The 12,808-nt window shown below is 34.2% G+C and overlaps 1 protein-coding gene across 1 annotated transcript in view; it reads right to left on the bottom strand.

The window, feature by feature from the left end:
• Positions 1-5,694: 5,694 nt before the first annotated feature.
• The window catches only part of LOC113404110 (sensory neuron membrane protein 2-like), a 79,541-nt gene continuing 72,427 nt past the window's right edge, over positions 5,695-12,808 (bottom strand). The window contains exons 7-9 of the mRNA XM_026644880.2: positions 7,123-7,241; positions 6,698-6,823; positions 5,695-5,940 (exon numbers count right to left, since the gene is read on the bottom strand). Coding sequence (XP_026500665.1) covers positions 5,734-5,940; positions 6,698-6,823; positions 7,123-7,241 — 452 coding nt within the window. The 3' untranslated portion in view covers positions 5,695-5,733. The remainder of the gene's footprint in view (positions 5,941-6,697; positions 6,824-7,122; positions 7,242-12,808) is intronic.

Here is a 12,808-nt window from a genome sequence, read left to right as displayed (position 1 = left end):
TTAGGTACCAGCCACACATCAGATATTCTACCTCCAAACAGCAGTTCCTACTCAGTATTGTTGTGTTCCGGTATGTAGGGTGAGTGAGCCAGTAGTAACCTAACCTAGTAACCTGTAGTTACAGGCATGAGGGACATAAGATCTTAATTCCTTGAGTTAAGGTTGGTGGTGCATTGGCGATGTAAGCAATGGTTAATATTTCTTACAGCACCATTGTCTATTGGCGGTGGTGACCGCTTACTATACCATAAAATACCCTTTAGGCTCGAGGCTGTTGACGGTTTCCACCGCCACGGATCTATTTAATCCTTGAACAGAGCACTCGACGTATTTCTGTGCAAAACGATCATTTACTATGGCTTCCCCGTTTGCGAAATTCTTTCACTGACAAAACACATTTTTTGGTATTCCTGGCTCTGTTCTGCTATAATCTGCGCACCATTGCATTTTTTAGAAGCATTCGACGAACTTAGTTCATTGCCTTGAAAATGTATACAGGCGTTATCATAGAAAATTCAATGAGCGACCATTATTTTTCATTAATTTTATATTCATTATATTATCTTCAATAAAGAAAAAACATTAAAAGTTTACAATAAATTCTTAAAAGTATGCATTGTCAATCAAAAATCTTAGTTTATCTTTGTAGTGATTATTAATTCTAGTTGTTTTATCGGAAACTTAATGTGGTATTATTTCATTGTATGTATTTTGTAGTTAGACAATTATGCACACTCACGGCAGTTTTAAATGTTATAAAGAGGCCATCGCTTCATTCTCAAGGTATGCTATGAAACCTTTGGAGTGGTAATAATAAACTTAGTTGTTAAAACTGGAGAACCAGCGAAGAATTTGAAATGCTTCCGATCATTTTTAGGTTTTTGATTTATGTAATAAAAGTTAATAAAGCATTGAATTAGATTATAATCAAACGAATCAAATGCGTTTTGTTCTAATAAAATATATAATAATGCGTTTTTGAATCGGCAATATTTCCCTTCCTGGCTCTATCAGCGTTTCAGAAAGCAGCCTCCAGCGAGAAGATACGACAGTAAATTCGCCTCGTTACTATTTTAAAATAAACCAAACTTACAATGAGGTAAGTTTACAATTATTGTTTATCAGTCCTGCATTGAAACCCGAGCCAAAATCCATCAATAAATCCAAACATCTTTTACCTAATAAGACTAATAAGTTTTACTGTTAATAAGTTTCATAAAATTTTCAATCATGTGAAAACACAGGCTACCTAACATCTTCCACCCTTCTACTATTATATGTAAGAAACTAATAACTTGGTAATTATCCTAATTTTTAGATTGTGATGTCTGTTAATAAAAGCACACAGAAATTGTAATAACGTAAGATGGCCGTACCGTATAGTCCCAGCTATAAAAAGAAATCATACTACCTACGAGACAAAATATAGGATTGATTGCTGTACAGAAGGAAATATTTAATGTTTAAATTATTATTATTAAATATATAATTTATGCTTAAGATTAAATGGAAGAATTACACTATTTATACTGACATGACAAATTGTTCGGATGTCTTTACTGCATTCAGAAGTTGATAACATAAAATATACCCAATCTGATGTTATAGTTTTAATGTATAATTTTAAATTATACATTTTTGGTTTGCGTTTAGGTTCATATGGATACCTTTAGGTTTGGGTTTCATCTTTTAATACTTGTAATCGTTGTTAGTGATTGTGTAACGGGTAAGCTTAGCAACTGTATCTTCTGAATGACTTGACTGATTGAGGTCATACTCACAAAATGCCAAATTTCAATTTGTCGAGACGTAGATATTCATAGCTTTGCCAGGATCCGCTAGATGGAGCTGTAGGCAATTTCTGTACTTATCGAATTTGGGTAATATTTATAAACTACTTTCGTTGAATGCAAAGAAGACAATAATAAAATGTATGTAACTGTAGTCAAGTTGTCAATTTTAAATTAATTTCAGGCAAACACTCGTGAGATGTGTGAAGTTGGTGAAAACGCGTCGCACAATTAATTCAATAACAATTAATTATTTAACCCTATCTAATATTAGATTACAAGTACTTAAAAATAAATAATATTTTCAAGAAGTTAATCAATAGATGACTGAATGATGATGATTGTTGATAATATCGCAATTTAGAATCCACATGGGCTCCGGGATATATAAAATAATAAACTTAATTCATAAGATATTTGGTTTTATTGACGAGATGATAAAGACGCGTCCACATTTTTTATTATTATATTTTAATTCTTTGTACAAAATACAGCAGTCATCTCGGCCAACGGTGGTGATCTCCCGGCCGCCAAGTTCTCCGACGAGAATTTATAAAAATGGTAAATTGATTATTATTTTTTAAATTATCTAAATAGCACTTGACATTGTTGACATAGCACTTGATACTTGAGTTGGTTCTACCCTAATTTTATTAAATTAATCTGATTAAACCACTACTTATCATATAATTTGCTAAAACTTCTCTCAAAACAGATTATTAACCGATGATTTGGATTGAATTTGTCAAATATGAAGTTTTACTTTCGTTGTGGAACAGGATTTGTAGTTCTTTATCTATAACTATAAAAATATCGCATTTTTTTAAGAAGTATCACGCAAAAATCTCTGATAATTTAGACGTGTTATTCGTACCATTATATTCGGCGTGACTCAGAGAAGGGTTTTGGCAAAACATTACAATACAACATTTGTATATTCATAATTTAATATACAATGTAGCAACACGCGTGGCCGGTTCTGCTGGTCTATTATAGGGCTGAAAGCTTCTACGATTGAATGCACTAATCTTAGGAATTACACGTCTGTGTAGAATAATTATTATAGCATTGGATAGACCGTTATTTGAGGTGAGTTATAGGCACTACAACGTCAAATTATTGAGGAAGGAGCAGCTGTGATTAATCCAAGGAACGGTCCATACGTAACATGTCATAACTATGAAGTTTTACGTGTTTAGATGACATACGTTAATTATTATCCATACCAAAAAAGCAAAGTAGAAGAAACAATCCACATATTTAGGCTGTTATTGGATAAATCGTAAGACGTATCGACAATCGTTTAGGCATTTCCAGTATTCATTGAAGAATTGGAAAAATATGTATTTCAGATTTTCTGTTTGACCGCATTAAACTTAATAGCCATAAATGTTATAAATACGAGTCGCACAACAATCGAGCCTATCTATTCAGTGAATGACATCGACTGGTTGATGTAGCATGACAGTAGACACATGGAATGTTAGCTGTGAATTGCAAGCCTTAAATGGTTCAGCAAAATCCTACAAACCTATAGTTATTTGTACAGTGTGAAGTCCTGTAGCTTTCTACTCTTGGCTAATACCGCCTTTATTTATGCGATGTCAGTCGATGTTTCGTCTACAAGAAGAGAACTATAATAAACTTGCTTTGAGCGAACCCATCTTGGTAGGTGATACCCTTTCTACCTCTAAACGACAATCTGGGTAGGTGCCAACCACTCACATATATTCTACCGCTAAACGGCATTAACCAGTATCGTTGTGGTTTGAAGGGTAAGTCTAATTACATGTACAAGGGACATCACATCTTAGTTCACATATTTGGTGGCCCATTGGTGTTTTAAGAAGAGGTTAATATTTCGTAAGGTGGTGGTGGTGACCACTTACCATCAGGCAGCCCATTTACTCGTCCGCCTATCTATTTTATAACAAGTCTGAGTCCTAAAGCTTCGAATAATTTAAAATTGTCGTTTTTGAATGTACATCGACACACATACAAATATAAATTTGTGACGTATAAAACGAAACGAAAGGTTTTTAAGAAATTCTAAAAGATCTACCTAAAGAAGTCTGGATGCACATATTAGTTTTGGAGTAGAGCTACTTAAACTTAAACATATAAATTAACTTTTCACATATATTATACAGGGTTAGGTACCCTTTAGCAATGTGTACATTTACAAGAGTACCCCTGAAAACGTACAATATTTTTCAATTGCAAAATTTAATTTAACGTCCCTTTTTTAATATAATAATAATAACAAATAATAATTTAAATATATAATTTTGGGACGTATTTTTGGGGGAAGATATGACAAAAATCAATAGTTACATGTAAACAATTATCATTAGATATAATTAATGAGACGATAGGACCTCAGGAATGAAATTAACAACTCCAGGCCATTTTAAATATAAATTAACCTGATCTTCTTTCATCAGAACCTTTTCAGGGGACAAGTCTGCGAATACATAACCGTATATAACACGATCACTAACACAAAGTGATAATTTGTTAATAGTGGAGCTGGCGCCCTGGTCTATGGTTTTTATCTCCGGACCGGCGCGGTGGTCATTTTCTTATTAATCAATCTGCAAGTTATGCTTTTATATTTAGTGAAGATTTTGATTTTGTTTACATTTGACCAGCTAACTACCTAACTATAGCGATAAAATAAAAAGGGTACAAATTAGAAGGGATCTTTTTGATCAATATATCCTATTGCAATGATATGGTGTATATAATACTGCAGTTAGGATGAAGACGTAAAGTAAATTATTCGTCTATAAACATGTTACAGCTCGGCTTGGGCTCTTGATTTAGACAAATGCCGGATAATCATGCACCAGACTGCGATCAGATTCGTTGAGATATCGTTACGATGATTTTCTTTTCCTTCCACGTATGATTCAGACATAAACACATGAGAACTTGGTAACACTTGTCTCAATTATATTCGTAATCTACGGTTAGATTCCAGCGTTCATGTGCACGGCTAATATTCCGCGAAGAATCATAGAAAAGAAATTGCCTAGCACTATAACACTTAAATTGTAACTTACTACTTTTACGAAAAAAAAATGTATTTATATGTCTTAAAATTATAATATTTTACTCAGTGCAACTCTTTATCGGTGCGTTATATATTTTATATAAGCTTTCAATTTCCATCACTTAGACATTAGTTGCAGTCCTATAACATTTTTGTAAAGTAACATGACAAGAAGCCGACGTGAAGCACGTCAGACTCAACAGGCAATACATGACCACCATGAGGGTATTAAACATTAACACCACCGCACCCTACCGCCACCCCTCCTGGTTTTTCTCAAATACAATATTAAGTTATGGTTGAAACTACAGGTTTTCATTTACGAGCAGACTTTTTGTAAAATTTAACTTTCCCGGTATACTTAATAGAAGTTAATATTTGTTATCTTTTTTTCCTTCAGTCTAGATCATTAGCACGAATCCCGCTACTACTACTACTTTTTAACGATTTTGAAAATAGTTATTAAGATTCTTTAGTAAATACATAAATACATAGAGTACATACATACATTTAAAACATAACGACAAGTTTCAGTTCCGTGGATTTTAAGTATTTTTTTGATATCATATCGATTTAGATATCCCTGGCACTTAAGACTCGAGTGATATACAACTGAAATTTCAAGTTTGTCGTGTATACGTTTCAGAATATGAAGATATACGTCACCGAGGACATATAAAGGCATTACTGATAGTACTTTTAAAACACTCTTGTTCTTAACAAGGTACGTATCGAATACGGTAGAATTTTGGCAGGTATGCTCCCTATTCTATTTACGAAAAAGTACTTCTAATTTGTTCCGACAAAATTAAAAATTGTAAAGTTGGAATTATAAATAAAACGCGTAAACTGGTAACAATGCTAATATATTTATTAATAATAAAACAATCACGTCGCAGGTCGTATGCTCTCTCTACCGTTAGTGACGTCACCTTTTTTTCTCACAGACCTAGAACGGATTAATATAGCCACGCCGATGACTACCACCAGGCAGCAAACGGCGATGATAACAGGTATGAGGATATCCACAAGCCTCAGTCTCTGTAGCAGTCGTGTCTTCAACATGTCCACGTACTCATCGGGCAGCGACATGCCCTGGAAAAGAAACATGACTTGTGGTCACACTAGTCACCTTTAACACAATGAGAAATAAACTAAAAAATATACATCTATGCGTCACATGACTCGGATATATATTTATTAAATTACATCAATTCAATAAAAAGAGTGATATAAAGGCAACTGATGCTAAATGGTCATCCTATACAGCACGGCACCGCAAACCACGGGATCGAAAATGAAATGACTCTTGTTGTTACTACACTATGTAGTTCAAAAGCCGGTCAAACCGAAACACATGAATGTGACGTGTGAGGCCGTTACTCATGCAGGCATAAAATACTGAACAACTGAAACTGAACTGAAAAACTGGTACATTTTGACACATTACATACAAGTGATATGATAATGTGACCAATTATTGTGAGGTGCGAGTGATTATGAAGAATGTAAATAGTTGTGGAAATATAAATGAGGTGAGGTTTTCTCGGTCGTTTGTCTAACCTGACCTGAATATACTTTAGAGAATTTACGAATAATCTGGATAAGTGATGCTGCTCGGTGTAAATATCTGGAGTTTGTGTACAAGAGGGCAATAAATATTGTCTAGGGGTTCTCTACCAGTATTTTTTTTCTTAAGGGCCCGAAAATACAGCACGCAAACCGAGATACCGACAAACAAGTGAAATTATGAGGTATAGAAGCTGAGTCTGAACGGATGTTGCCACAATCAGTCAAACATATTTCATATATTCAATAAAAAATGTCAAATGTCAGACAATAATATAGTGACCTCCTCCACCCAAACCAGGGGCGTGAGCGTAGTTCGCAAGTTTTGCGTCGCAGGTATCGAAGTAATTTGACGCATGAATATGTTGAATTGCGCTCGCTTCATTCCACGGACAACGGTCCCCGTGCGCTGGAACAAAAACATTGTTGTATAAACTGCGAATATAAATATGTAAATTAAATATATTAGCAAAAAATATAACGTTTAATAATATTCTCAAAACTTCTTTTTTACAGTATGAGATTAAAATAAAGATTTATTTTTATTGCCTAGAGTTCTTATTAACAACCAACCATCTTCACTGCATTTTTTTTTAAATAATGAATTATGTATTTAGTATGGTTTTATTTTAAATTAAATATTGATTTTTTTTTCAATATAGCCCAGGTAGGTAGGTCTACTGCCATAGAGTAATAAGTTTAACTTACTGGCTCCAGTTCAACGAAAATCTTGTGTTCGTCTTCTGAAGGTGAGACACCAATGATGCCGTTCCTGTACCTGAAGTCCGCGAACAAGAAATGAGGATAAGTCAAGACTAAGAAAGCTCCTGTAACAAAAAATAATATTATTATAATTCGTCATTTGGTTTCCAACAACCAGATGAATCATTGATGGGTAAGAGCTTATCACAGAAATAACTGTAAGGAATTAAGGGGCAGTAAGTATGATTTACTCATCTGGTCTCTGTCAGGAACATATTTTGAATCGAGAGTGTAGGTAAACAGTCTTATCACAATGGTATATGACTTACATTATAAGTATTATAAAGGTTCTCTAGTGCGCCTCTATTTGTCTAAGTAATTAATATTATAATTATTTATTCAGTATAAATTTGATATAATCAATTATAATAGTAGTCATATTATTATAATGGACGCAGTCGTTGAATGTCACAAGTATACAGACAGGAGTAGGGAGACGCGAGACTGTTCACTGTGCCCCACGACATGATAATAAATAATCTGCTTACATCTTTTACGAACTTGTAAAATAAGAGGACTAAGTTTTTGAGAATAAGTCGACATAATTGATCGGCTGTACAGGAATAATTATAAAGTTATCATTATCGTTTATAAACAGTTAACTTCCCGTCCCGACACGACGGTACTCGAGACATAGGTAAAATTCATACAAAGCTGTTCACATTCCCCTTCAAGATTAAGTTTTCAAAAATGCTTGCCTAATGGTAGGTCCGCGATTTAACGATTAGGAAGTAACTTCCTGGGAGCCCAGCATGCGGACTATATATAGCATACTCTCATCATGTTGTAGAAAAACATCGTAATTATAAATAAAATTGCATCGCGGTTGAAAGTATATATATTAGAAATATATAAATGGATATATGAGGTAATGTATTCGACCGGATTGCCCACGTCGGGGCCAAGGGCCACGACCCGGCCCTGCGTAATGAGCGGTTACGTCGCAATAGGAGTAGGTAACTAAGCTAAATTTCAAGTCAACCGGACCTTTGGTTTTGGAGATCTCGAGATGAGATCTATATAATATGTAAGATTAATATTCGTATATATATAGATTTTGATATGAATAGTATATGAAACGTTTTTATCGATATATTTCATGAAATACATCTTTAACTAATTAAGCATATTGTAATAACACAATAAATAATGTTATATTTATTGTACCACATTCACAGTCGTTGTCACAGTCACATTTATGTTCGGAAATTATACTTCAAGCCTTCCCTTTGGATATATGTATAATGTGACTTAAATGTTATGAAATTAAACACATGACACAAAGAAGTTACGTCTAGACTGGCCGGGGTTCTTGTCGCGTCCAGGTCCGAATACAGTTTCAATCAAAGATATATAGACTACAGGCAGTGTAATAACGTCCTTGTGAGTTTCGCCTGTAAATTTCCTTGCTCGCACAATACAATTATAATAAGCATTTAAAAACTTCAAAATATAATTTTGGCTGTAGAACAACACGCAACTAAAACACGACCTTGTTTGAACACACACATATTTGCCATTAAAATTCTTCGGTGTATAAGCAACGTTTGATCTCTTAGCTGTTTCCGTGGGGAAATAAAATATGGAATAACCGTTTATTTGCACATCCATCAATTGTTATGATTTATATTAAATTTAAATTATTTGATATAATAACAACGCGTATGTTTCCTTACGTTGTTTTTCTTCACAGAACTTGGGATGAACTGTAAAATATGTAATATAAAGTCATGAATAATTTTGTAATTTTCGGTGAAGATTCATAGATTTATGTGCTCTACCCACTGGAATCTTGAATGTTCTCTTTCATTGACACAGCGACAAAATTAACCGCAAAACTTTTTGAGTTGCATACATAACAATACAACACTAATAAAATGACTATTGAATACGAGTAGCTAATGCACGACATGTTGCCCGGGATACTTATTTCTAAGCAATGAATTAGTACGGCGCGCTCCACCAACTTAATCTTCTGTACCAGAAGCTGCACGCAAGGCAACATCTGTACAAAGTTCCAACTTAATCGGATATATGGCTTACGGACGCACACACGGGAATCAAAGAGACATTTATATATAACACATCTAAAATACGTCTACATACATCTCTCTAAGGGGAGCGACACTTAGTGCTTAGAAGTGAAATGTCGGCGACTTGTTGAGCTAAAATATGAACGGAGATATAACCGGCCGCGTGAGCTGTTGTGCTCGTCGTTGCTTTTCCGCTAACCCCTTGCATAAGGTACCCACAGAGGTCATCGAGTTAACCGGATTTTTATAAAATTTGGTATTCGGTCATCGATATTTTTCGACCGCGTCAGTATCGTGAACTGTGTGCTGTGGAATAAGAGACATGTTTATCCGTTACGTAATTATTATACTATTGAATCATAAGCGCGTCATGTCCCTCGTAGTAAATTAGCATAAGTTTAAACTATTAATTACAATTATTATGCTAACACGTGTGTACACGTGTTTTCTTCGTGTTATGTAAAGGCTACGTAACAAAGGAATTAAATAAATACATAAAAACAAATACTCTAATCATCTATTTTTGTTTTTTGTTTTATTCGAGTTCAATTATTAGTGCGTAGTGAATTGTTTTTTTTTTCCATAGGACGAGAGCTGCGTGGGAAGGCTGATATGGAAATCAATAATCAAAGCTGAACATTTCGCATTTGAGAGGAAAAATAGTTTATACCTAAAACACGGTTAAAATACTAGTCGGAGAAGGACAGACAGATCACCAATCATGGATGTAAGTTCGTATGAGTAGGTACACATGTCGGCGTGACGTGAGCGAACACGTGATATCGGCGTTTTCGACCGTACTTTAATATATTTAGTGTTGACTTTTGTCTGACAGGCTGATTAAAAACTATACAGGTGTTTCCTTAATAATAATTTATTAAAACTCCGTAATTACTATGTATAGAAGTTGATAAAGCACTTACATAGATTTTAATACATGGACTTCGAAATTTGGACTTCATCATCATATCATGCTAAAGAAAACATAAAAAAAAATATTAATAATAATATAACTCTGGCTATAATTAAAAAAACTATTAATATTTGGTGGTCAAATACGTAAATATTCCCGATGACGTGTATGTGCTAGTGCCCGTCTCGAATCCTGCGGACTAGTTGAGCGATGTTAGCAATGATGGTTTGAGCATTACAAACACGAGTGTTTCCTGTGATTATTCATATTTGACGCAGTTAATTCATCAAATATTGCGTTTCAATTTGGATCCTCCTATTCTCGAATATATTGATTGAAATATATTCTTCGTTATTTATCAAAGCGCAGTATTGACGAAGATACTTTAAATGAAATATAGCGTTGGAACATGATCCGATTTCGTATTAAGCCCAGCTCTGTCCTAGCCCTGCAGTATCATACCGGGCTCTACCTGCATGTGTTGTATAAACTATAAATATATTTTGATTCAAGTAGTATCGATTAAGTACTGATAATATATTATGATGAAGAGTGAGTTCGGACGCGCTACTTTCAGGATACATTCAATCCGATTAAAGATCGGATTTGTATTACATTGCCGAGGTAGCCGTTTATAGACAGCACTCTAAAGCATTACCCCACGACCCACGCAGAGCATTTAACCCGAGTGAGTTTCTGACTTACGACCAATACATCTATCTTTAAGAATAGCTGCTAATAAACGATTTTTTATCTGAATGTATACGTTCTTTTAACTATTCATATAAAATAAAATATTATGTATGCGTACAAGACTAAGCGCTCACCCAGCATCAGAGTGTAGACCCGAAGTTGAATTACAGAAGTCATATACGCATACAAGGATAAACCAATTGAAGTATCTTAGTTTTCTCTCAGAGAAAATTATTATATTTGTGACTAATTCAACAACTGTATTTTTCTATTTTCGAACATTTAATTTAATTTCTTTGAACTCTTTCAGTTATACCGTCGACGTTATGTTGTTACACGAGTAATAACTTCGACTGTCGTAACTGTCGATACGTAACTGTCGATGTCAACATCAAAGCTTTGTCATTTATTAACGACTACAATATAATATTAACGCGAGGTACTAAGTCCGTAGATAGATTCTACCGTTGGTTACGTCACAAGAATAACGCCTAGCATGTTGAATGGCATAAAATTTTAATTTAATAGAAAAATGTATGAAAGGGTTGCTCAAAGTTGGCGAATAGATTAAATAGATTTTTGACGTCTCGTCGACTACACAATAGGGCAGACTTTCTCATCACTGAGGTCTCTCGTACGGTATTTCGAATGCAGTCACGTAAATAAGTTCTACAGTTGCAGGGGGTCGCTGGTCGGCCGCTCGGCGGAGAGGGAGCTCGGCCGCCTCCATCCCACCTGTCCGAATATGAATACCAGGGTATTATGGATGCTATTTATAACATGTTCAATTCGTTCTTTGTTCTTCGTTCGACTATGATGCAACAGAACGCGCTCCGAATATGATAACTAACAATAGTAAAGGATACACGTACCTAATTTGGTTTATTTGAGTTACATTGATTCCTGTTTCGGTAATCGTTACCGGACTAACTTATATAGTAATAAAATCATGTATGTTCACTTCTTTCCAAATTTTAAAATAATTATAGGTAACAGAAATAAATATAAAAAAATAGTTTCCTGAGAATTTGTTGTTATTCGTTTTTTCCTAAGCTATGGTATCGCAAACAGTATCTAAGACAAAAAATGGCCGCGACTGTGATATACATAAACATATATTCAAATTTTAGTAATTTTATCTGCCAAGGTAAAAATGTTATTGTTTCAGCTAGTTATGATGATGTTAGTTCGGAGTCGGTAATATATTTTAAAATAATCATTTGAATAATTTATTTAACATTATTTTAATATATCTAAGATATGTATTTATCAGATTAAGGATAATACATTCCAGAAAATACATTCGCAAATGACCTATTGTTTTTACTAATCTCTAATAGATACACATATGAGTTTGTCTTGGAAGACTGACATACACTATCGCAGACTTTTCTATAGACCCTTTTAAGACCTATAATTTTCAGTTATAGTTTTTAGTTTTAATATATCTCTTAAGGTTGGGCCAGCCAGATATTTACATTACACAAATAAAACATAGTCGAAATTCAGCGATTAATAAATGATAAACCGTCCTCGATTATCGCTTTTTCTATTAGCGAAAACCGCATCACAAACCGATGAGTTGTTCGGGAGAAGTAAGCCGAGATTCAGATACAGGCGGTCAGCGATTTAGTTTTAACTTTTTTTTTAAAGAATAGTACAAAGCCCCTAATAGGGAATTACTAATATTTCTATTTACTCCGCCGATAAGAGCCCGAGGGGATCGAACCTACAACTTTTTATATCGCCAGGCGGCCCTTAAGCCCTTCCCGTTGACGCTTGATTTATTATAATATTACATAATACAATATATATTGATTTAGGGAACTACTTAAATTAAAATTTAGAGTAACTTTGTATTCTAATGTAACTTTCTTTCAACCCACCTTCTGGTCCACTTAGTTTTGAATATTTTGCAATAGGCGCTCATTAACGTAACATTATAATCATTATAGATGCCACTGAAATCGGAATAATTCGAGTGGCCGTGAAC

This window comes from Vanessa tameamea, chromosome Z, assembly GCF_037043105.1.
Source record: "Vanessa tameamea isolate UH-Manoa-2023 chromosome Z, ilVanTame1 primary haplotype, whole genome shotgun sequence".
Lineage (NCBI taxonomy): Eukaryota > Metazoa > Arthropoda > Insecta > Lepidoptera > Nymphalidae > Vanessa > Vanessa tameamea.
The sequence above is the reverse complement of the archived record's forward strand: the minus strand, read 5'-3'. Positions and strand labels throughout refer to the sequence as shown.